At 45.6% G+C, this 27,034-nt stretch overlaps 1 protein-coding gene across 1 annotated transcript in view; it reads right to left on the reverse strand.

Annotated features, from left to right (window-relative positions):
- Positions 1 to 27,034, reverse strand: part of scp2a (sterol carrier protein 2a) — a 206,450-nt gene that overhangs the window by 22,291 nt on the left and 157,125 nt on the right. The window contains exons 12-13 of the mRNA XM_085982811.1: positions 17,398 to 17,551; positions 13,049 to 13,148 (exon numbers count right to left, since the gene is read on the reverse strand). Coding sequence (XP_085838937.1) covers positions 13,049 to 13,148; positions 17,398 to 17,551 — 254 coding nt within the window. The remainder of the gene's footprint in view (positions 1 to 13,048; positions 13,149 to 17,397; positions 17,552 to 27,034) is intronic.

Genomic DNA, 27,034 nt, shown 5'->3' on the forward strand with positions numbered 1-27,034 from the left:
GCTCTAAGGTTTGGAAGAAGCCAAGTGCCCAGTCCATGCTGCAAGTATACATCATTTCAGCATATTACCTAGCAATCAAAGACACTGGACTAACATCAGTGCAGAGATGCTCCATTGCACATCATGATGTGTGAGCAAATGAAAAGTAGTCTGTTAGCTCCAGCTTTTACAGTACAAGACCATCACCAGGGAGAGGGGAAAGGCGTGGTGTCCATGGTGAATACAGCCCAGCAAGAGTGGTGTACCCGATTGAATTTTTGAAGAGTTGACTAAAGTAGTGGACAGGGGAATGTCTATGGATGTTATTTAAATGGACTTCCAGAAGGCATTCAATAAAGTCCCTCAAAAGAGACTGTCAGCTAAAGTTGAAGCTTATGGAATTGAGGGCAAATTATTGACCTGGTTAGGAGATTGGCTGAGCAGCAGGAGACAGAGAGTAGAGATAACTAGCAGGTACTCAAATTGGCATGATGCGACTAGTGGCATCCCATGGGGATCTGTCTTGGGGCCTCAACTATTCACTATATTTATTAACGACTCAGATAATGGGATAGAGAGCCAAATATCCAGGTTTGCTACTGACACAAAGATAGGCGGCATTGCAAGCAGTGTGGATGGAAACATAAAATTGCAAAAAAATGTAATAGATTAAGTGAATGGGTAAAACTGTGGCAAATGGATTTCAATATAAGCAAGTGTGAGGTCATCCACATTAGACCTAAAAAGGATAGAACAGGGTACTTTCTAAATGGTGAAAAGCTAGAATCAGTGGAGGTCCAAAGAGACTTAGGGGTCCATGTACATAGATCATTAAAATGTCATGGACAGGTACAAAAAAAAAATCAAAAAGGCTAATGGGATGCTGGCCTTTATATCTAGAGGACTAGAATACAAGGGGGTAGATGTTATGCTGCAGCTGTACAAAGCCCTGGTTAGACCATACCTGGAGTACTGAGAGCAGTTCTGGGCACCACACCGTGGGAAGGATATATTGACCTTGGAGGGAGTGCAGCGTAGATTTACCAGAATGATACCTGGACTTCAAGGGTTAAATTAGGAGAGATTACACAAACTAGGTTTGTATTCCCTGGAATTTAGAAGATTAAGGAGAAGTTTTCAAGATATTAAGGGGAATTGTTGGGGTAGATAGAGAGAAACGATTTCTGCTGGTTGGGGATTCTAGGACTAGGGGACTTTGCCTAAAAATTAGAGCCAGACCTTTCAGGAGTGAAGTTAGGAACCACTTCTACACACAAAGGGTGGTAGAAGTTTGGAACTCTCTTCCACAAACGGCAGCTGATGCAAAGTCAATTGTTAATTTTAAATCAGAGATTGATAGATTTCTGTTAACCAAAGGTATTAAAGGAACCTGAAATAAAGATGAACTTTAAATGTTATTTTAACGTTTCTTAAACATTTTAATTCTTTTATTAAAATGGATAAATTTGACACTCCACAAAATTAAAATTCGTTTTTCGGAGCCATAATGATTGTTCAGCAGTCAATACGCTGTTAAATTCCCAGTTACACCTATTCCTAAAGGGTCAGACTTTTAATGGGGTATTTAAAAGCGGTATTACCGTGGAAGAGCCGAAGTTTATCCGTTTTTCTGATTTGACAGATTACACTGATTGGTGGAGGGGGCGGAGCAGTGAATGACAGAATGCAACTTCAGGATTTCCACATTAGGCTGCGCATGCGCTAAATCCTGAAGTTGCGGTCAGTTTCAAAGGCAGAATGATGGCGAACGCTGCCGGTTCACCGTCATCAGGACCGCAAATTCCGGGCCATTATATCACTCCAGGGATAAATTTGGGTAAAGTTCATAGTATAACAAGTTCATTAATTACCGGTGAAAGATTAAAGTTGGCCCACACCTTCCCCGATTATTGCACATCAAGATTCGCAGATTCCCATTAGCAAAGCTTTATTTACATTTCTTACAAAAGGTAAGAATAACAAATCAGACTAAACTGCATTTTCACTTTTACAACTTATGCCAATATGAATGTCCAATATTTGCTCTTGCAATCTATCACTACTCAAGATATCTAGGTCTAGCTCAAATTTTAAAGACATATGGTAGAAGCACGCACACAAGGTCAACTGGTGTTAATAACTGCTATGTATACACATCATAATATTAAAGTAAGCTGTTTCAAATCAATTTACTAAATGCTTTAAACTGATTCCAAAGCTGACAAAACCTTCCCATATAAAGGCAGACAGAAGCCAGAGAAAACATCCAGGTCCGAGGCATGTGTATAACACCAGCACAGGCCTGTCAAGTCAATACACCTCACATTAACCAGCATCTGCTTCAGATTTTTCATCAACACCAAAGGCATTTACTATCATTGCATTCTGGGTTTTATGTACTGCTAATAAATGTTGTTAACATACTAACAAGTTGCTGTTGATTTTCTTGACCTTTTTTTTTCCTCCAGAGTCGGTAGGCTGCTATAAAATTTTACTCGCGTAAAGAAGTAACTTTTCCCAGATTAGCTTTCTGGATCTGCAGAGACTTATTCCGTACCATCTGCCATCCGACAGAACAAATACTAGGGAAGGAAAAAGCTGTTGTTTTATGATAAAGTCTGTAAACTGATCAAAGACATTAGAGCAGTCTGCATTCACAGACATTTCCTTGTGTTTGCGTAAACTCCACTGCACACATCATCAGCTAAGAGGTGATTTAGCCAAAGTGGACTGGAGACAAAAACTTGAAGGTAAATCAGTGTCAGAGCAGTGGCAGGCATTCAAGGAGGAGATAATGAGGGTTCAGAGCAAGTATGTTCCCTTAAAGAAAAAGGGTGGGACTAACAAATCTAGCGCTCCCTGGATGTCAAGGAGCATACAGGGTAGGATAAAGAAAAAAAGGGAAGCTTATGGCAGATACCGAGGACTCAATACTGCAGAAAGCCGAGAGTATGGAAAGTGCAGGGGTGAAATCAAAAAGGAAATTAGGAAAGCAAAGAGAGGGCATGAAAAAATATTGGCAAGTAAAATCAAAGAAAACCCAAAGATGTTTTATAAATACATTAAGAGCAAGAGGATAACTAAAGTAAGAGTAGGGCCTATTAGGAAGCGGAAGATATGGGTATGGTTCTTAATTAATACTTTGCATCTGTTTTCACAAAAGAGCGGGACGATGCAGACATTGCAATCAGGGAGGAGGAGTGTGAAATATTAGATGAAATAAACATAGTGAAAGAGGAAGTATTAAGGGGTTTAGCATCTTTGAAAGTGGATAAATCCCCAGGCCCGGATGAAATGTATCCCAGATTGTTAAGAGAAGCAAGAGAGGAAATAGCAGAGGTTCTGACCATCATTTTCCAATCCTCTCTAGTTACAGGTGCGGTGCCAGAGGACTGGAGGACTGCGAACGTGGCATCGTTGTTTAAAAAGGGAGAAAGGGATAGACCGAGTAATTACAGGCCAGTCAGTCTAACCTCGGCGGTGGGAAAATTCTTGGAAAAAATTGAGGGACAGTATAATCTTCATTTAGAAAGACACGGATTAATCAGGGACAGTCAGCATGGATTTGTTAAGGGAAGGTCGTGTCTGACTAACTTGATTGAATTTGAGGCGGTAACAAGGAGGGTCGATGAGGGTAGTGCGTTTGATGTAGTCTATATGGATTTTAGCAAGGCTTTTGATAAGGTCTCGCATGGTAGACTGGTCACAAAAGTAAAAGCCCATGGGATCCAAGGCAAAGTGGCAAGTTGGATCCAAAATTGGCCCAGAGGCAGGAAACAAAGGGTAATGGTCGAAGGGTATTTTTGTGACTGGAAGGCTGTTTCCAATGGGGTTCCGCAGGGCTCAGTACTGGGTCCTTTGCTTTTTGTGGTATATATCAACGATTTGGACTTGAATGTAGGAAGTATGATTAAGAAGTTTGCAGATGATACAAAAATTGGCCGTGTGGTTGATAATGAAGAAGAAAGTTACTGACTGCAGGAAGATATCAATGGACTGGTCAGGTGGGCAGAACAGTGGCAAATGGAATTCAATCCGGAGGAGTGTGAGGTAATGAATTTTGGGGAGGGCTAACAAGGCAAGGGAATACACTATAAATGTGTAATTAAATCTGTTTGTCTTGATCCTGTATTCGTTTTGCACTCATGTATATTACCCTCCCCCACTGTGTATAGTTTCACTTCCTCTTTCCCGACTAACCTGGGAGGTTCCAGGTCTTGGCTCTTGGCTCTGCCTCTGACTTCTCTTACATAAAGATCCCAGGATCTGTATGACTCATTCCTGTGAACCAGTCGGCGTGTTGAGATGTTAGCTCTGATCTTAGTGATTAAAAGCCAACTTGTTTAAGTCTATAACTTCTAGTTTTGTGGTTATTGAAGGCCCATCAATTTTAATCACTAAAGAATACTAGGATGGATCGACTCCTAAAACCAGAGTGTCTGGACTTGGATCCACATTCTGCTGAAGCATCAAATCAATTTGGACACTGGCTCAAATGCTTCGAACTCTTCGCGGGGGCCTCATCCGCTAGCGAGGTAGATAAACTGAGTCTACTGACTACTCGCGTAAGTCATCGGATTTATTCGTTCATCCGGGACGCCACCACTATCCTGAAGGCCCAATACCAGAGGCCGGTAAACGAAGTGTACGCCAGACATCTGCTGGCTACACGCAGGCAGCGACCAGAGGAATCAATGGACGATTTCTTACAGGGCCTAAAGGACCTGGTCCGGGACTGTAACTGCAAGGCCGTGACGGCCAACGCGTACTCTGATGAATTGGTCCGCGATTCCTTCATCACGGGCCTCAAATCGAATTATATCTGGCAGAGACTGCTGGAGAAGGAGGTCCTGGACTTAAAAAAGGCAGTGGCCACTGCGCGATCGCTGGACGTGGCCCAGAGAAACTCTGACACTTATTCTTCCGGCCATGCGGCCCTCACCGCCTCGTGCGCGCCGAGGGGGCCGCCATCTTGGAATCAGCCATCTTCCCCATCCAGGTCTCAGACCAGCTCTACGCCGCCGGAGTCCCCACACAGAAGTTCACCCAGGAGTCCTACTACAGCGGCAATGTCTCGAGGCCCGAAATGCTACTTCTGCGGCCAGGCCAAGCACCCCAGAAAACGATGCCCAGCGAAGGACGCTACATGCTTCAAATGTAAGAAAAAGGGGCATTTTAGCAAAGTCTGCAGGGGGAATCCGATTTCCAACTCCGTCACCGCCTCGTGCGTGCCGTGCGGGCTGCCATCTTGGGATCCGCCATCTTTTCCCGACTCAACGGCCGCCCAGGGCCCAACAGTGGCTTCGATCACGGTGGATCAATCCAGGCCACACCCGTTGACAAAATCCATAAACGGGAATTTAACGAAATGTTTAATTGACTGTGGGAGTACCGAGAGTTTTATCCACCCTAGCCTGGTACAGCGGCACTCATTAACGGTAACCCCTACACGGAGCAGAATTGCTATGGCTGCTAAGCCCCACACTTCGGACATTTTGGGCTACTGTGTGGTAACACTGACTGTAAAAGGCACGGACTACAAGGATTTTAAACTCCTCGTGATGCCAGAACTCTGTGTTAATGTAATCTTGGGCCTGGACTTCCAGTGCCACCACGAAAGTGTCACACTAGCATATGGCGGGTCCCAGCCGCCAATCACAGTCTGTGGCCTATCAACCTTAAAAATCAGCCCGCCCTCTTTATTCGCTAATCTCGCTCCGAACTGTAGGCCCATAGCGACCAAAAGTAGACGGTACAGTCTGGAAGACAGACACTTTATCAAGGCGGAAGTGGACAGACTCCTGCGGGAAGGCATTATTGAATGCAGTACCAGCCCGTGGCGTGCCCAAATATCATAGTTAAAAATAGCGAAAAGAAATGGATGGTAATTGACCACAGCCAGACTGTTAATATTTATACCCAGCTAGACGCCTACCCTTTACATCAGAAATGGTCAACCAGATCGCGCAATACCGAGTCTTCTCGACTATCGACCTCAAATCCGCGTATCACCAGCTCCCCATTAGAACGGAGGACCGCCCATACACTGCCTTTGAGGCGAACGGACGCCTCTACCATTTTCTCAGAGTGCCCTTCGGGGTAACAAATGGGGTCTCGGTCTTCCAACGTGAGATGGACCGCATGGTTGACGAGAATAAACTACAAGCTACCTACCCCTATCTGGACAATGTCACTATCTGCGGGCACAACCAGCAAGACCACGATCTAAATCTTGCGAGATTTTTAAAAACTGCCCTAAAGCTGAATCTAACCTACAACGAAGACAAATGTGTCTTCAACACAACCCGTCTCTGTATCCTCGGCTGTGTGGTGGAAGATGGGGTAATTGGACCGGACCCTGACCGATTACGCCCCCTAAAGGAACGGCCCCTGCCACACAATCCCAAAGCTTTAAAAAGGTGCCTGGGATTTTTTTCGTATTATGCCCAATGGGTGCCCAGTTACTCTGATAAGGCCCGACCCCTCATTAAATCGACGTCCTTCCCACTATCAGCTGAAGCTCGGGAGGCTTTCACCAGTATTAAACAGGACATTGAAAGGGCTGCAGTGTGTGCAGTGGACGAATGCATTCCCTTTCAAGTCGAAAGCGATGCGTCAGACTTTGCCTTAGCTGCGACCCTCAATCAGGCTGGGAGACCTGTGGCCTTCTTCTCCCGAACCCTTCAGGGACCTGAAATCAGGCACTCTTCTATCGAGAAGGAGGCACAGGCTATAGTGGAGGCAGTGCGGCACTGGAGACACTACCTAGCCGGCAAACGTTTCACCCTGCTCACCAACCAGCGGTCGGTGGCTTTCATGTTTAATAACAAACAAAGGGGGAAAATCAAGAATGATAAAATACTCAGGTGGAGGATCGAACTATCCACGTTCGACTATGATATTATGTACAGGCCGGGAGCCCTTAATGAACCCCCAGACACCCTATCGCGGGGAATGTGTGCCAGCATTCATACGGACAAATTACAGGGTCTCCACGACGACCTCCGTCACCCAGGGGTCACCCGACTATACCATTTTATAAAGTCCCGCAATCTGCCCCACTCCATCGAGGAGGTCAGGGCAATGACCAGAGCCTGCCGCATCTGTGCAGAATGCAAGCCTCGTTTCTACAGGCCTGACCGTGCACACCTTATCAAAGCCACATGGCCATTCGAGCGCCTAAGTCTGGACTTCAAGGGACCCCTTCCCTCTGCCGACCGTAACGTATACTTCCTCAATATCATTGATGAATATTCCCGCTTCCCCTTCGCCATTCCCTGCCCAGACATGACCAGTGCCACGGTCATCAAGTGTCTCTGTAATCTATTCTGCATGTTTGGCATGCCGAACTACATACACAGCGATAGGGGGACGTCATTCATGAGTGACGAGCTGCACCAGTTCTTGCTCTCGAAGGGGATAGCCACTAGCAGAACCACTAGCTACAACCCCCGAAGTAATGGGCAAGTGGAAAGGGAGAATGCTACTGTTTGGAAGGCTGTCACGTTAGCCTTAAAGTCAAAAGGCCTTCCGACCTCCCGCTGGCAGGAAGTCCTCCCAGACGTGCTCCACTCCATAAGGTCTCTGTTATGTACTGCCACTAACGCTACCCCTCACGAAAAGATGTTCGTTTTCCCCCGGATATCCACCTCGGGCATATCTCTACCCGCGTGGCTGATGTCTCCGGGGACAGTACTATTGCGGAAGCACGCGAGAGGCCATAAAATGGACCCCCTTGTGGAAAAGGTACAGCTCCTCCATGCAAACCCTCAGTACGCCTATATCGAATACTCTGACGGGCGAGAGGACACCGTTTCCATAAAAGACCTCGCTCCCTCAGGGAGCGGAGAGAACGATTGGAGACTACCCGATGAAGACCTACACTACAAAGAGACAGGACGCCCGGAGGTATCAATACCCAACTTTAACCTGGAGGACACTGCAGATAGCCTGGAAGACACTGCGGAGGCCCGGACAGCGGAGGAACCAGAATCCACTCCCCTAGAGGCACCCCAACCGGCTTTGCGCCGATCACTGAGAACTGCAAAGCCTCCTGACAGACTCACTTATACCAACTTTTAAGAAACATCACCCCGATGGACTAAATCTATAGAAGGGGTGAATGTAATGAAATCTGTTTGTCTTGATCCTGTATTCGTTTTGCACTCATGTATATTACCCTCCCCCACTGTGTATAGTTTCACTTCCTCTTTCCCGACTAACCTGGGAGGTTCCAGGTCTTGGCTCTTGGCTCCGCCCCTGACTTCTCTTACATAAAGATCCCAGGATCTGTATGACTCATTCCCGTGAACCAGTCGGCGTGTTGAGATGTTAGCTCTGATCTTAGTGATTAAAAGCCAACTTGTTTAAGTCTATAACTTCTAGTTTTGTGGTTATTGAAGGCCCATCAAAATGGTAGGACAATGAGAAGTGCAGAAGATCAGAGGGATCTTGGAGTGCATGTCCACAGATCCCTGCAGGTAGCAGGACAGGTAGATAAGGTGGTTAAGAAGGCATACGGGATACTTGCCTTTATTAGCCGAGGCATAGAATATAAGAGCAGGGAGGTTACGCTTGAACTGTATAAAACACTAGTTAGGCCGCAGCTAGAATACTGCGTGCAGTTCTGATCACCACATTACAGGAAGGATGTAATTGCACTAGAGAGGGTGCAGAGGAGATTTACGAGGATGTTGCCTGGGCTGGGGAATTTTAGCTATGAGGAAAGACTGGATAGGCCGGGGTGGTTTTCTTTGGAACATAGGAGGCTGAGGGGAGATTTAATTGAGGTGTATAAAATTATGAGGGGCCTAGATAGAGTGGATAGGAAGGACCTATTTCCCTTAGCAGAAGGGTCAATAACCAGGGGGTATAGATTTAAAGTAATTGGTCGGAAGTTTAGAGGGGATTTGAGGAGAAACTTTGAAGATGAGATCAGTGCAGTAGTGAGAAATATTGGCTCAGAAGATCAAGAAGTAGAATGAGTTTGGGTGGAGATAAGAAATAATAAGGGAAAGAAGTCACTGGTGGGACTAGTCTATAGGCCCCCCCTAACAGTAGCTACACTGTAGGACAGAGTATAAATCAAGAAATAATGGAGGCTTGCAAGAAAGGTACTGCAATAATCATGGACGATTTTAATCTTCATATTGAGTGGACAAATCAAATTGGCAAAGGTAGCCTTGAGGATGAGTTCATAGAGTGTATTCGGGATGTTTTCTTAGAACACCATCGTGGAACCAACCAGGGAGCAGGCTATTTTAGATCTGGTATTGTGTAATGAGATAGGATTAATTAATGATCTCATAGTAAAGGATCCTCTAGGGAAGAGTAATCATAGCATGTTAGAATTTCAAATTCAGTTTGAGGGTGAGAAACTTGGGTCTGAAACTAGTGTCCTGAACTTAAATAAAGGCAATTACAAAGGTATGAAGACAGAGTTGGCTAAAGTGGACTGGGAAAATAGATTACAGGGTAAGACGGTAGGTAAGCAGTGGCAGACATTTAAGGAGTTATTTCATAACTCTCAGCAAAGATATATTCCAGTGAGAAAGAAAGACTCTAAGAGAAGGAGGAACCATCCGTGGCTTACTAAGGAAGTTAAGGATGGTATCAAATTGAAAACAAAGGCATACAATGTTACGAAGATTAGTGGTAAGCCAGAGGATTGGGACATATTTAGAAACCAGCAAAGGATGACTAAAAAAAAGAGGGAGAAGATAGATTACGAGAGTAAACTAGCAAGAAATATAAAAACAGACAGTAAAAACTTCTACAGGTATATATAAAGGAAGAGAGTAGCTAAAGCAAACATTGGTCCCTTAGAGGATGAGACTGGGGAATTAATAATGGGAAACCGGAAAATGGCAGAGACTTTGAACAAATATTTTGTATCGGTCTTCACAGTAGAAGACACTAAAAGCATCCTAATAATAATAATCAAGCTGCTATAGGGAGGGAGGAATTTAAAACAATCACTAGAGAAAAAGTACTAGGCAAACTAATGGGACTAAAGGTGGACAAGTCCACTGGACCTGATGGCCTGCATCCTAGGGTCTTAAAAGAAGTGGCTGCAGAGATAGTGGATTCATTGGTTGTAATCTACCAAAATTCCCTGGGTTCTGGAGAGGTCCCAGCGAATTGAAAAACCGCAAATGTAACGTCCCTATTAAGAAAGGAGGGAGACAGAAAGCAGGAAACTATAGACCAGCTAGCCTAACATCTGTCATTGCGAAAATGCTGGAGTCCATTATTAAGGAAGTAGTAGCAGGACATTTAGAAAATCATAATAAAATCAAGCAGAGTCAACATGGTTTTATGAAAGGGAAATCATGTTTGACAAATTTGCTAGCGTTCTTTGAGGATATAACGAGCAGTGTGGATAAAGGGGAACCAGTAGTGTATTTTGATTTTCAGAAGGCATTCGATAAGGTGCCACATAAAAGGTTACTGCACAAGATAAGAGCTCATGGGGTTGGGGGTAATATATTAGCATGGATAGAGGATTGGCTAACTAACAGAAAACAGAGAGTTGGGATAAATGGGTCATTTTCCGGTTGGCAAACTAACTAGTGGGGTGCCACAGGGATCAGTGCTGGGGCCTCAACTATTTACAATCTATATTAATGACTTGGATGAAGGGACCGAGTATAATGTAGCCAAATTTGCTGATGATACAAAGATAGGTGGGAAAGCAAGTTGTGAGGAGGACGCAATGAATCTGCAAAGGGATATAGACAGGCTAAGTGAGTGGGCAAAATTCTGGCAGATGGAGTATAATGTGAGAAAATGTGAGGTTATCCATTTTGGTAGGAAGAATAAAAAAAATGATTTAAATGGAGAGAGACTACAAAAGGCTGCGGTACAGAGGGATCTGGGAGTCTTTGTACATGAAACACAAAAAGCTAGCATGCAGGTACAGCAAGTAATTAGGAAGGCAAATGGAATGCTGGCCTTTATTGCAAGGGGGATGGAGTATTAAAGGAGGGATGTCTTGTTACAACTGTTGGCGAGATCACACCTGGAGTACTGTGTACAGTTTTGGTCTCCTTATTTAAAGGAGGGATATACTTGCATTGGAGGGAATTCAGAGAAGGTTCTCTAGGTTGATTCCTGAGATTAAGGGGTTGTCTTAAGAAAGTTTGAGCAGGTTGGGCCTATATTCATTGGAATTTAAATGAATGAGGGGTGATCTTATTGAAATGTATAAGATTTTGAAGGGGCTTGACAGTGTAGATGGAGAGAGGATGTTTCCACTCATGCGGGAATCTAGAATTAGCAGACATAGTTTTAGAATAAGGGGTTGCCCATTTAAAACGGAGATGAGGAGGAATTTCTGCTCTCAGAGGGTCATGAATCTTTGTAATTCTCTACCCCATAAGCTGTGGAGGCGGAGTCATTGCATATATTCAAGGCGGAGATAGACATACATTTGAACTATAGGGGAGTCAAGGGTTATAGGGAGCAGGCAGGAAAGTGGAGTTGAGGCCAAGATCAGATCAGCCATGATCTTGTTGAATGGCGGAGCAGGCTCGGGGGGCCGAATGGCCTACTCCTGCTCCTATCCCTTATGTTTTCACCCAGAGGGTGGTGGGGGTCTGAAACTCACGGCCTGAAAGGGTGGGAGAGGCAGAGACCATCACCACATTTAAAAAGTACTTGGATATGTACTTGAAGTGCCGTAACCTACAAGGCTACGGACAAAGTGCTGGAAAATGGAATTAGGGTGGATAGCTCTTTGTCAGCCGGCACAGACAAGATGGGCCAAATGGCCTCCTTCTGTGCCGTAAATTTCTGTGATCATGCTCTACAACAGGACATTATTTATATATTGTACAGATAAGTACAGGAATGCCATAACGTAGCAAGAAATGTAATGTTACAATGTAGTAATTGTCTGACAAACCTGATTGATTTCTTCGATTAAATAATGGCAAAGGTTGATGAAGGTAGTGCAATTGGTGTGTATATAGACTTTCAAAAGGCATTCAACAAAGTGCCACACCATAGACCTATTAGAAAAATTGAAGCCCATGGGATTAAAAGGGCAGTGACAGCTTGGATACAAAATTGGACCAGAGACAGAAAGCAGTGGTGAACGGTTGTTTATCAGACTGGATGAAAGTATACAGTGGTGTCCCCCAGGGGTCAGTATTAGGACAACAGCTCTTTTTGATGTGTATTAATGACCTGGATTTGAGTTATGTGGAGACACCAACAAAGCTGGGATTATTCTCCTTAGATCAGAGAAGGTTCAGGGGAGATTCAACAGTTGTTCAAAATTATGAAGGGTTTTAATAGAGTAGATAAGGAGAAACTATTTCCATTGGCAACCAGAGGACACACATTTCAGATAATTGGCAAAAGAACCAGGGCGACACGAGGGGGAAAAAATTATATAGCGAGTTGTTATGATCTGGAATGCACTACCTGAAAGGGTGGTGGAAGCAGATTCAATAGTAACTTTCAAAAAGGGAAGTGGATATATACTTGAAAAAGGAAAAAAAAATTGCTGGGTTTGGGGAAAGAGCAGAGGAGTGGGACTAATTGGATAGCTCTTTCAAAGAGCCGGCACAGGTATGATGGATCGAATGGCCCCCTTCTGTGCTATAAGATTCTATGATTCTGGTAGATCGCCATTAAATTAGCTAAGTCAGCCAAAGTGCCCTTGATGTTTTGCAGGCGAAGTTCCTAACCTTCAACGTGCTTTTTGTGAGTAGGGAATAAAGCAGCGACGAGGCACTCCATCTACCTCAGCCCTAAAAATGTGCCTAAGCCCTGGCCGTGTAGAAGTACACGGTAATGTACCAATGTGACTTTTTTCATCTTTCATATCAGTCAGTTTGATGCTGTGGACTCACACCAAGTAAACATGGGGATCAGACTGCCAAGATCCATTTCACTTAGGACAGTTAACAGTCAGCAGGCAGAGGAGACTCACCTCATCAATCAGGGCTGGATTTGAACCTGGGCCCCCAAAGGTGAAAGGACAGTATCTAACCCACTGTATCCCTGATCATTTCTCTTCTTCAAAATTCAACAGATGTTAGGAATCAAACATTGACCTCACCTCCTGAAGTTTTTTCTCAAGTTCTCTAAACACAGTTTGGGCTTTGAATCCATTGACATTGGCTACAGCACTGGTCGGAACTGCTTGGATATTTTGGCTTCTGAAAATTAGAATAATATAAATTAAAACAAAAGTATATAAATAACATTTAAATAGAGCCGCTTAAGGCATGCAATTTTCATTAAGATCTTTATATAGGGTAAATTAAAATTAGAGCTTTTACTGGAGCCCTAATAAGAACTAGAATTGTAAACCTGCACCCAGTGTCAGCACGAAGCACCCCCAGCTCGGGTATAGCATAGAGGAGATGTTTTTCTGTGGATGGGTAGTTCAGAGGGGTTTTTACCTGCTATGTAAACATTTCCAATAGGAGTTTCAATGTTAAAATGTCAACACCTGCATTTACTCATGCTCACTTTGATGAATCCAGGATTCACAAGAAAAAGTTAAGTTCTACATCTTTCTTAACCATGTCACTACAAACTGTCACACCAGGTAGTACTGATATATTTTTCCCACAAATCACTCAAAATGCTTTCTGAAAAGAATCATCTGCTTGTTTTCCTCAGTAACTGAAATTAACAATTCCAAAATAAAGTTTCAAATTTAATTCAAAAATTACATATTTCACAATATGATTAGATTTATCCGTGGAATTGTCTTCTGTGTCTTTTAATTCCTTCATTAAAGTTTTTACTTCAAGGCCTCAGCCTATCTAAAAAACCTGGGCTTCAACTGGATATTTTTTTAAATCACAATAGTTAGTGAGAGCTTCCAATTGCATCTGTGCATTCTGACCATGTGATGTTTGCGAAATTTCCCAGCGTGCAATATGGATATCAAAAGGAGACGTGTTTCCCTCATCCTGTAAGGATTTGAGAGTTTTACTCTTTCCAAAAGACTCAACAAACTGAGTGAATTCTCAAAGCTTTACTTCAGGTAAGTGATGACATTTATACAAGGCTGCATATAGTGACATCACAAGTCCCAGCCAGAATGAAGACGATTGGATAATTCCCCCGTCAATCACACCTGGAGACTGCACTGCTGTAATTGACTGGGATTAATATCATGCACATAATTTGTACTATGTAACTATCCTCCACTCACTGCATTTTGCCGGCGAAATAACCCTGCTTTTATCGGGAGACCCCGCTGGAATTTCGGTCAGGAGTTCGGTTTGCTGTGTAAATAGACTCAGTTTGTTGCAAGTCCAGCCCGGCCTCCAACTCATTGGCCGACACAGTGGTGTCAATCCTCACTTTGTTTATATAAATGCATTAAGAATGGTACTTTTCTGTTGTTTACTCATAAACAACACCTCGGAGAGACAACATCTGTAAACAGCAACACCTAGTGTCGTCATTTCTTTGTTGATGGTTAGAATAAACAAGGTTATTTATAGAGAATGGATTGCTGTTTATTGCCATTAATAATTCTCTCTTCTGAACCATGTTTGATGGTAAAGATATAAACACTTAAGACATAAATGAACTTTTAGGCAGTTTATCAGGTAATTTATATTTGTTTAGAGAACGTTATGTTTATCAAAGACTGTATAGGCCAGAAAACTCACTCATAGTACACGAGAGTAAATTTTCTGCTTCTGTTGCACGACAGGAGTGGACACCAGGAAATTTTCCACACCCACTTCCCATTCATTAATCCAAACAGAAAATTTATGCTAATGCTTTAAAGCAGGAACAAAGACAGGAACTGAATAATGATGGGGGAAGGTGGTGGTAGAGTGCCCGAGGGCGCAAAAGGGGTTCCAAACAGGTTGGGGAGGAGGTAGACGGATGGGAACACGATGAGGTGGTGGAGTGAGATTTGATGGTTTGAAACAACAGTTTGAATCCCATGATTGTGGGCCTGCTCCCTCACCAATATTGTCAGATCCCAGCAGTCCAGAATATAGCCCCTAAATACTTCAAAATCCCTCCTCAGACTTCACTCGCTCCCAAATCCCCCTCTCGGTACTCACAAACCCCTAGATGATATTCCCATTGCTCCTTGATCCCAGGGCTACCTTCAGTGCTGACGGGTCAGTGTCTTTGTTAATATTACCGAGATTAATACTTTTACTTTTTTAAAATAATCTGCAGTGGCAAAGCAGATGGTTAAAAATCTTGTACCTGTGTGACTGTATGTCTGTGGTGTTACAGTATTGTAGATTCTGTCCAACCAATCAGACTGCACCAGTCACATACTGGAACTTTGGCTCTGCTTTCACCCAGACACCCTCTCTCCCCTGCAGTAGCAAAGCAGATGTGAGTGAAGAATAGAAAGACCCAAAGCTTGAGCACAGAGCGTGGAGACAGAGCTGGGTAAATCGCGTTCGGAGTGGACCGCAGAGTGGAAGCTGAGAATTTGGTGATAGTAGGAATTTGGTGGAGAGGGCGGGTTGTAGTCCCGCCTCCATCGAGTTATAGCCAACCCACGTGATTTTCACTTGATTGACCTTGTTGAGCCCACCCAGCGGGCTCAGCAGGCCAATTAAGGGCCACCCGGCAACAGGTGACGTCACAGATTGACATTTCATCTGTCAAGACCTTTTGACAGATGAAATATCAGTGTTTGACAGCTGTTTGAAGCTGTCAAACACTGACAATCTGTACTCCAGGTTAATTCCTTCCTCTCAGATGATTTAGGAGGAGATCTCCCCGGAACAGAAAGCTGAAACTTTTGACAGCTCGTGGCCATTCTGCTTTCTGTGCCGGTGAGATGAGGGACTCCCGAGACCTGAAGGAAGGCTGTAAAGGTAAGTAAAACTTCTTTAAACACTTTACACACACCAAACACACTTACCTCTGCACTCATGCACCCATCACTCACCTGAACACCGGACATCTCGACCCCGCCAAGCCCTTCATCCCGACGGCCCGCCTCGTTAACGGCGCGGTTTGGAGCCGTCGGGAATTCCACATTTCACCAATGAAAATAGGGATTAGGCTAAAAACTGCCTGTTAATTGGCACTAATCCCCTTCCCGTCTTGGGGAGGCGGGTCGGGTACCCGCCTCATTTGAAACTGGCATGGAGGCGGGTTGGGTTCGTGCCCCCCGATTTCGGGATTTTAACCCCCCACACGCCTCCAATCCCGCCTCCACGGCCCAATGAAAATCCTGCCCGAGGAAGGCGGTTTCTCACGTCCAACACAAAAGGAGTGGAGCCACAGAACTCGAGGATTCGAAGTTAAATATCTAATATTTCGGTTCTTTGTATTTAATATCTCAGTGGTTCTTGTTAAGCTCGGGTAGTTTGCTTTGAGGAGCAAATAGAAAAACTGCAGTGAAAGAAAAAGACTTGCATTTATATAGCGCCTTTCACGACCACGGGACATCCCAAAGCACTTTACAGCCAATGAAGTACTTTTTGAAGTGTAGTCACTGTTGTAATGTAGGAAACGCGGCAGCCAATTTGTGCACAGCAAGCTCCCACAATGCGATAATGACCAAGACACCAGGGTTAACTCCTCTGCTCTTCTTCGAAATAGTGCCGTGGGATCTTTTACATCCACCCGAGAAAGCAGACGGGGCCTCAGTTTAAATGTCTCATCTGAAAGACAGCACCTCCCAACAGTGCAGCACTCCCTCAGTACCACACTGGAGTGTCAGCCTAGCTTTATGTGCTCAAGTCCCTGGAGTGGAACTTGAACCCACAACCTTCTGACTCAGAGGCAAAGGTGCTAGCAACTGAGCCACAGCTGACACTGCAGTGTAGTTTAGATCTAGTTAAAAGCAATTATTTAAATCATCTTGTATCTAAGTGGCTTATTTTAAGTTTCTAATTCGAATGGAGGGACAGCTACGACCTGTAGTCTGCAATTCCTGCACCAGCTGCTCGAACTCACGCCGAGGGTTTCTGAGCTTAAGGGGCAGCTGGATTCACTGCAGGTCATACAGGTGGCTGAGTGTGTCCTGGTAATTAACAAGCCTGCTTGACTGTGCGCTGCAGTTTAAGATGGTTCCAAACTCAACTTTTTATGTAATGGCTCAATACATTTATACAAAGCCATAGTGAGTAGGTAACCTTAGAGGCAGGGAACGGCATGCAGCACCGATAATAAATATTAATCTCAACAGTCACCAGGAAAAGGCAAAGCAGCTTAAAGGCCTTTGCCTGGTTCAAGTTCTTGAAATTAAAGTGCCTGTTTATAAAGGAACCACACTGTTTCAATCTATACCTAGATTGCTAATGGATCGATTTTCAGTGGAGGCGATTCCTAAGCATCCACGTTGAATCTTAATGTGGGATCTCGGCCTCACACACATTATAAAAACCATATCTACATGGTGGTGCACCTTAAATGTTGCAGGATTCCCTTGTAAATCATGTAGGATTGACTCACCTCGCAGTTTCTGGGAACCCCATCCTGTATATTGCGACGACCACAGCACCGCCGAGCCCGATGTTATGCTGTAAGGCGACCTTTGCCCCAGGAACTTGCCTCTTCCTGGCTTCCCCTCTCAATTGCCAGCACAGTTCAGCACACTGGGCCAGCCCTGACAAGCCAAACACAGATGCAATCGATTTTTTAAAGCCACTAGACACCAACTCATTGCTGGAAAATAACACTTTTAAGATTTAAAAAGAGGGGCTGTTGTACTCATTTAAAAACTGGGGAAAACATGATTTCAATAGGTTTTTATAGCCAGAAATGTGCAATGATGTCGTCAATTGGATTTATGCCAAAATATACATATATATATATATATATATATTTAAAATAAGATTTTGCTGCACCAGATAACACAAGTGCCACAGTGCAAACAGTCCCATACTGAATGACTGACCATGGAAACTGAGTTTTTGGAAGAGATTGCTCCCAAAATTAGGTGTTTGACAAACTTGGTCTGACCAACATTTGCAAGCTTTTGTCTTGTCCTAAAGCAGACTTGGGCCAGGCCAGGCCAAGAGCAGATCAGTGGGACCGTGGCTTTGTGTGTCTGGTTCACATTTAGACATTTCCAGGCAGTTCACTTAAAAACCCAGATTGAAGGATGTAGACATGAAAATTTAACTTGGCACTTCTCTTCATAGAAGCAGACTAATTCATTGCGTATTTCCATTTAAAACCCTATTATCTAATTCAATAGCAGATTGGTGCCAGGCCTAACAATCATCCCCTCTTTAAATAACATTTCCTGCTTTTCAATTCAGCTTGAGTATTTCATATGAACATAACTGTCAACATGGGGGAAAGATTAGCAGTGATAACTGATCAGCAACAGTGACACCGATTGTAAACCTATTTAAATATTAACATATCCTGTAGCTTTACTCACAGCTAATCTGGAATTTTAATCACAGTTGTCATATTTAGTTGATAACCTGGCCTGTTTATTTAAAGCCAATGCTCAAGTACACCATTTTGGAAAGTGGCCGGAGGAAGCAAGGTGTAACTGCTTGAAAGAAAGACTTGCATTTATATAGCGCCTTTCACGCCCACCCGGACATCCCAAAGTGCTTTACAGCCAATGAAGTACTTTTTTTTTTGAAGTGTAGTCACTGTTGCAATGTAATGCTTGAGTTAAATGGAAATTGTTAGGTGCCAAAATCAATGGCTAGCTTTCTCTTTTTTCAAAAAGAATTGTTTTGCATCTATAACTTAGTGTGAAACATCTAGAGTTTTAAAGATGTACATTCTATGGAAGACAGTTAAAATTGGTATGTCCTGTGATTTTTTTCCATTCAAAAGTCCTACGTTAATAGTCCCTGTGGGTTTTTTAATGTTGTTCATGTTCACGGTTTTGTTACATCTTGTGACACCTGCCCTGTCATATTTCAATGAGATTTTCCCATTAATATGAAAGCCTGCAATGTTTGAAAACTTTAACAACTTGTATTTATATAGTTACTTTAACATATTAAAAACAACCCAAGGCACTTCACAGTAGCATTATCAGACAAAATTTGACAGAGCCACATAGAGAGATATTAGGACAGGTGATCAAAAGCTTGGTCAAAGAGGTAGGTTTTAAAGGAGCAACTTAAAGGAGGAGTGAGAGGTACAGAGGCAGAGAGGTTTAAGGAGGGAATTCCAGAGATTAGGGCCTAGGTAGCTGAAGGCAAGGCCGTCCGTGATGGAATGTTGAAAATTGGGGATGTGCTGGAGGCCAGAATTGGAGGAGCACAGAGATCTTGGAGGGTTGTAGGGCTGGAGGAGGTTACAGAGATAGGGACGGGCGAGGCCATGGAGGAATCTGAACACAAGGATGAGAATTTTAAATTGAGGCATTACCGGACCAGGAGGCAACGTAGGTCAGTGAGCACAGGTGTGAGGGGTCAACGTAACTTTGTGCGAGTTAGTATATGGGCAGCAGAGATTTGGATGAGTTGATGTTTACGAAGTACAAGAGCTGCTTTGGACGACACTGTGGAGCATCTTTCTATTCCATATCTCCCATCCCCCAAGCCATCTTAGTTTTCTTTCAAGTAATTTTAAACTTAATTTTACACCTGTAGTGTATGTACCCGTCTACCTTTAAGAGAACTATTGTATGTAACCGTCCACCTTTAAGAGAACTACTTTAGGTGTTGCACTACTTTGTTGGCTTCTGTATACTGTAATACCGACGGTGACCACACCGGTATATAAGTGCTGTGTCAGGATTTATTGGGCAGATTCGCCCTGACCTTCGAATAGTAAAGTCCTGTTTTAAGTTACTCTGGTAGTCTGTGTATTAATTAACTAAACAACCCACAGACTTTACAGTGGCGACGAGTCCGATCGTACCCTGCGGCAACAATACTTCTGAAGCAGTTAACGAGCGTCGAGAAGAGGCAACCGCCCTCGTCATTCTGCTGGGAGAAAACTCGAGTCTGCAGAGCTGGAAAGGAGGAAGAATTCAGAGACAAAGACTTCCATCAGCAACAGGCACTGACTGTCCCTTCTGCCACGGTGAAGAGTGAGCCGATCAGCACGAGAAGCAAGCCGGCCACGGTGACTGTGAGTAAGGGAAAAGTAAAAAGAATAACCGGAGGATAAGGGCGGTGCACTCGACCACGGTCGAGGGGGAAAGGAGCCGGACAGAAGTCGGGCCCAGAGGCGCTGAGACTGGGGCAGCGTGGAGCAAGGAAGCCGCGGTACAGACAGGCTGGGGACGCAACGGCGTCGTGAGACAGCTAGACCGCGACCAGCGGAAAAGGCCGGGCAGCGACCGAAGCCACGAAGCGCTGCGACCGGGAGCGTAGGCGCGGGAAGATATAAAAACTCAGCCGCAGCCGGGGAGGGAAGCACCGGACTGCGAGAGGGCTGGGAGGTGCGATTGGGAGCCGAGCGAGCGGGAGAGGCAGAGCCGACCAAGGGAGACTGAGTGAGAGCCAGTCCAGCGGCTGAAACTGTTCGCCGTCAACGGGGTGTACCCAGCGCCGGTAGAGCCGAGCGAGCGGGAGAGAGACAGAGCCCGAGCAAGGGGAACTGAGCGAGAGCCAGCCCAGCGGCTGAAACTGTTCGCCGTCAACGGGGTGTACCCAGCGCCGGTTGCCCTGCCGAGAAAAGGGAAAGCACTGAAGCCGACGTGCAGGCTGTGAACCTGAAAGCCAGCGGCCGTCGCCCGTGGGGAAAGTGTACCCCTCCCGCCAGGGGAAGAAACGCGGGAAGCCGCCATTAGGCGGAGAAGAAGACAGAAGCGGGGAACCGCCATTGAAGTGGGCGGGGAGAGAAGATAAGCGCGGGAAACCGCCATTTTCGGGGGAACCGCCATCTTGAAGAAAAAAAAAGAAAATTTAAAGAAATAATCCGTGGTGTTATCAGGAAGAGAGGAAGATGCCTAAGCGTGGTAACATCAACGATTTTAATTCCGAGGTAGAAGACTGGGCCACGTATGTGGAATGCATTGAGATCTATGGTGAGGCCAATAAAATAGAAGAAGATGACAAAGCTATAACCTTGCTAAACTCGATGGGCGCGAAGACATACGGGCTCTTGAAGCATCTACTAGCACCAGCTAAACCAGCGGATCAGACTTTCGATGATATTGTTGCTGTCCTGAAGGATCATTTTAACCCCGCACCACTGATGTTAGTGGAACGATCCAAATTTTACGCGAGAACGCAACGGAAAGAGGAAAGCAACGCGGAGTACCTGATTGAACTGTGTAGGCTAGCGAAACACTGTCAGTTTAGGGAAAATCTGGCAGAGGCACTCAGAGACAAATTCGTGTGCGGAATGTCGAAGGAAGAAACACAAAAACGACTGCTCGAAGAGAACGATCTTACACTTGATAAGGCTGTCCTTATTGCTGCATCGAACGAAGCCGCAGCGAAAGGAATGGCGGAAATGCAGCTAAAGGCAGCGGCACTCAGTGTGCAGCAAATTACTTCGGGTACAACGAAATGCTATCGTTGTGGGAAGACAACACACGACCAGAACCAATGCTGGTTTAAAAACCAGGAATGTAGGAAATGTGGCAAGCTCGGTCACATAGCTAAGGTATGCCGGTCAGGAAAGAAGACCAACAATAATGAGTCACCACAAAAGAGGTACAGGAAGGTACATGAGGTGACTAGGAAGAGTCCAGATGAACAGAATTCGGACTCAGACTCCAACAGCAAGGCACTGGGTAGTCTGAGGAGTCATAATGTGAGTAAAGAAGCTGACCGACAAGCTATCTGGATCACACTACAGATTGCAAAAGTCCAAGTGAAAATGGAAGTGGACACCGGATCGGCGTTGACGGTCATGAATAAGCATGATTATAAAAAGTTATTCAAGCATATTCCCCTACGGGATACGGAACTAGTATTGCAGACATACACGGGGCACAAAGTATACCCCATCGGAAAGATAGAAGTCAAGGTGAGATACAAGGACAAAGATCACCAAAGGATGGACCTGTATGTGTTGCCTGAGGGAGGTCCACCACTTCTGGGATGGGAGTGGATCAGGAAAATAAAGATAGACTGGCATTCACTAAACACCATGACGGTAGATTCCGGAAAGGAAGATGTCAAACCTGAACGGTTGTCCAGAATATTGGACGAAGCTAAAGAGGTATTCCAGCAAGGACTGGGAACACTGCGAGGAATTAAAGCAAAGGTTAAGATTGCAGAACATGCAAGCCCAACATTTTTCAAAGCCAGATCGGTACCTTACGCGATACGACCTGCTGTGGAGGCAGAACTGGAAGAACTTGAACGATCAGGGGTACTGTCAAAAGTGGACTGGAGTGAGTGGGCCACGCCCATTGTTCCCGTCATGAAGTCTTCACCAAGTAACAAGCCAGGGGGACCGGGGAAGGTCCGCATCTGCGGAGACTTCAAGATCACAGTGAATCCGGTGCTTCACACGGTACAATACCCGCTTCCGCGGATTGAAGACATCTTTGCTTCGTTGGCTGGAGGGAAACACTTCACCAAGATAGACCTGGCACAGGCATACTTACAAATGGAAGTCGAGGAAGAGTCGCGTCAGTACCTCACCATCAACACACACAGAGGCTTGTATCGTTATAATAGACTGGTTTTTGGGGTAGCTTCGGCTCCAGCAATTTGGCAGAGGGCCATGGAGCAGGTATTACAAGGAATTCCAAGCACGCAGTGTTACTTAGACGATATCCTGATTACGGAACAAGACGAGGAAGAACACCTCACAAATTTGAAACTGGTGCTCACTAGGTTGAAGGAATATGGCCTTCGAGTTAATCGCAAGAAATGTGAGTTCTTCCAAAAACGGATCTCGTACTGCGGTCATGTCATTGACCGAGAGGGGCTGCACAAGTCACCTGACAAGATAGAAGCTGTCGTGAAGGCCCCCGCTCCGGAAAACGTATCACAGTTAAGATCATTCTTGGGGTTGATTAATTATTATCACAAGTTTCTGCCGAATCTATCCACGGTGCTGCATCCGCTGAACGCTCTGTTGCGGAAAGAAGTACCATGGAAGTGGAGTGAGGAATGTAAAAAGGCCTTTCGCAGAAGCAAGGCGTTGATTACCTCTGAAGAAGTGTTGGCTCATTTCAACCCAACGTTACCTCTTCGTCTAGCTTGTGATGCTTCCCCCTATGGAATTGGAGCAGTACTTTCACACAAGTTACCAAATGGCTCGGAAAGGCCAGTGGCATTCGCGTCCCGATCATTGACCTCCGCGGAGCGAAATTATGCTCAAATAGATAGGGAGGCCCTCAGCCTTGTGTGGGGCGTAAAGAAATTTAATCATTACCTGCAGGGCAAGAAGTTCACATTACTGACAGACCACCAGCCGTTGGTGTCCATATTCAACCCTAACAAGGCCGTTTCCACCATGACAGCGCAAAGGTTACAGAGGTGGTCCGTGTTACTTGGGGCACACCAATATGACATCGAATACAAAAGGTCCAAACAGCATGGAAATGCTGATGGGTTATCGCGCTTGCCATTGCCGATAGTAGAAGAAGCGACTACAGTGGACCCGGTAGAGATGTTCCACTCATCCATAGTGGAATGTCTACCAGTAACAAATTCGATGATCGAAAACGAAACAAGAAATGACCCGACTCTCTCACGAGTCTATGATTTAACGGTGGAGGGATGGCCAGCACAGGGCGAACCAACGCTGCCAGCATTTTCGCAGAGGAAAGAACAGCTGTCAGTGTGTCGAGGAACCCTGATGTGTGGATCTAGAGTGGTGATTCCACCCAAACTTCAACAGAAGGTGTTAAAGGAGCTGCACGAGGGACATCTGGGTGGAGTGAAAATGAAGAACCTAGCAAGAGCGTTTGTGTGGTGGCCAGGCATTGATGGGGACATCGAAGAAATCACTAAGAGCTGTCTAGGATGCCAGAAGGTCCAAAACGCGCCACCACAGGCTCCTCTGCATCCATGGGAGTGGCCCTCATCTCCTTGGCAAAGGGTACACATCGACTTTGCTGGTCCATTTATGGACTCAATGTTTCTAATAGCGGTGGATGCACACTCCAAGTGGCCGGAGGTAATAAAGATGTCCACCACCACCACGGAAAAAACCATCACAGTGTTAAGGACCATGTTTGCTAGGAATGGGCTGCCGGAACAGATCTGTTCTGATAATGGACCGCAATTTGTGTCCGAAGAATTCAAGAAATTCTTAAAGAGCAATGGGGTTAAGCACTACACGTCAGCCCCATACCATCCCGCCTCCAATGGATTGGCTGAAAGGTTTGTCCAGACCTTCAAGAAGGCCATAAAGGCCATGGGTAATGAAGCCATTAACTTACAACATAAGGTGGATAGCTTCTTGTTGGCGTACAGGAATGCAACACATGCGGTCACAAATCAAACTCCCGCCATGATGTTTTTTAATAGACGACTAAGATGCCGGCTGGATTTGCTTAAGCCAAACGTCAGAAGGGACGTAGAGAACCGGCAATTCCAGGGCATGAATGAAAGGCCAACTAGATCTTTTCAGATAGGTCAACAAGTTTTGGCCCGGGACTACCGTACCGAGAAATGGCAGCCTGGAACTATTGGAAAAAGGCTAGGGCCGTTGATGTATACGGTGGACATTGGGGACAATATAATAAGGCGCCATGTTGACCAGATCATAGGGTCAGCCACAAATGGCCAACCTACTCCACCACCTTACACGGTTAATGTTGAGACAGAGATACCCAGAACACCTACCTCCGATCTGGTAATACTGGAATCAGATGAACCTGACACTGTCCTTCAAGCCGAATCGACCTTGCCAGAAGCACCTACTACCCCGCCGGGAGTTACGACACCACCGAGGCGTTATCCGGACAGAGTCCGGAAACCTCCAGAGACTGAATCTGTGAACTGTCTTGCATAAAGTTGTATATATGTTATAATGTATGTTTAATGGGGAATCAGTTGTTGTAAGCTAAAAAGGGAGGATTGTAGTGTATGTACCCGTCTACCTTTAGAGAACTATTGTATGTAACCGTCCACCTTTAAGAGAACTACTTTTAGGTGTTGCACTCTTTGTTGGCTTCTGTATACTGTAATACCGACGGTGACCACACACGTATATAAGTGCGTGTCAGGATTTATTGGGCAGATTTGCCCTGACCTTCGAATAGTAAAGTCCTGTTTTAAGTTACTCTGGTAGTCTGTGTATTAATTAACTAAACAACCCACAGACTTTTACAATACCTTTAAATTTTCACATAAACTATTTTCATTTTTCTTCCCTCCAGGTTGTGGTCTCCCACTGCTGTTTCAAGGCCAGTGTCACTATATCCCAGAACAAATTTAAAAAATGTTTGGGTTTGAAAAGCTTGTAGAATGATGGGAAGAGTGAGGGAACTAAGCAGTTCTACAATATTGAAGCAATGGGATTGAATGAGGTATGATACCATGCAAAAAGTTCTGATTTCAAAGCAGTAAGGATGCAAGGAGGAAAGAGTATTTTGAGCTAAGTGGAATAAGAGAGGATAGTTCAAAGCAGCTATGGCTATTATTATTATTATCTATCTATCTTCTATCTATATCTATATATATAAATGTATACATCTGTCTGTCTGTCTATCTTTCAAGGTATTAAAAGGTAGAAATGTTGCCCGGCAGCAGATTCACAAAGGGACACAGACAGGGCCCAAAAGCCTGGGACTCGATTTAAAAATGTTGCCCGGCACCAGATTCACAGAGGGACACAGAGAGGCCCCAAAGCCTGGCACTCGATTTAAACCGCCTGGCCCAAAACAGCCCTGGCAAAGCCGGGCTCCCCCCAGCTAGTCTATATATATAAATGGATACATCTGTCTGTCTGTCCTCCGGTGTGCGTCTGTCCAGCTATGCACTCGAAAGTTATAGAGCATACCTACGCGGCGTTACGTCAAAAGAAAGCTTACCCCGTTCCAAAACGGTCGTAAGCGTATTTACGTTTCGGCCGGATAAAAATTGCGCCCGCAGTATCCAAAAAACGTTCAACATTCCGCTCAATTAGCATCTCATTATCCGCTCATTAGCGATAGAGTGACCTCGAGGTCGACCAATTGTACGCCGGGTTCCTGGCGCGTGCGGGCGGGCCCTCCTACAGTCGAGTGACGGGACGATTGACCAATCCTACGCTTTGGTGACCTGACGGTCGAGCAATCGGTGCGTGTGTGGGCGGGCCTTATCGTTCTGAACCGAGGTGAGTAGCCGTCATCTTGCTTCCATTCTTTTTCCCGCTTTCTGCGTCTTTCTTTTCAAATATACATTGCCAGCAAAAAAAAATTGCTTTTATTAAATTGTTTTTAAAAAAACTTCATTCATTTGTAAATATTTTCTCTAACCTGAAGATTCTTTTTCCTAACTTTCCCCGTTTTTTGTAAGGCCTCAGAACCTAGGGCCTCAAAGCCTGGGCCTCTCCTGCCCAGCCACGCCCGAGCTAGGTAATTGTCCCCACGGCTTCTGCTAAGCTCCACCCCCCCCCACCCCCCCGGTGTCACGTTACCCGGGGCAACGGCGTCAGCCACAAGGGTCACAGGACATACACAGGGTGCGCGCGCAGCAGGAGCAGCTGAGACGCGGCGTCTCTCTCTGTTTCCCCGCTCGGCTCGGGCGGGGCTCTCGGGAGTGCGGATCTCGGGCGGGGCTTGGAGAGCGGGAAGGGTTACCCTGGCAACTGGGCCCGCTGGCCGTCTCTCACAGCCGCAATCGGCGGGCTTGAAGCCAGCTCGGGAGGGCGGGGGCTCCAGAGAGCGGGAGGGCGGGGCTCCGGAGAGCGGGATGGCCGTGCTCGGGACATCGGAGGGCGGGGCTCGGGACATCGGGGGGCGGGGCTCGGGACATGGGACATCGGGAGATCGGGGGACATTGGGACATCGGGAGATCGGGGGGCGGGACATCGGGAGATGGGAATTGGGGGATGGGGGGGGAGGAAGGGGGGGGAGGGATGGGGGACAGGGGGGGGGGAGGAAGGGGGGGGTGGAGGGGAGGAAGGGAAGGGGAAGGAGGGGGAGGAAGGGGGGAATGGGAGGGAGGGGAAGGGAGGAAGGGGGAGGGAGGGAGGGGAAAGGGGGGGGATGGGGGGGAAGGAATGGGGGGAATGGGAGGAAGTAGGGGAGGAAAGGGGAGAATGG

The sequence above is a fragment of the Somniosus microcephalus genome, chromosome 3 (assembly GCF_052327205.1).
Source record: "Somniosus microcephalus isolate GS21.2 chromosome 3, FLI_Smic_1.0, whole genome shotgun sequence".
NCBI lineage: Eukaryota > Metazoa > Chordata > Chondrichthyes > Squaliformes > Somniosidae > Somniosus > Somniosus microcephalus.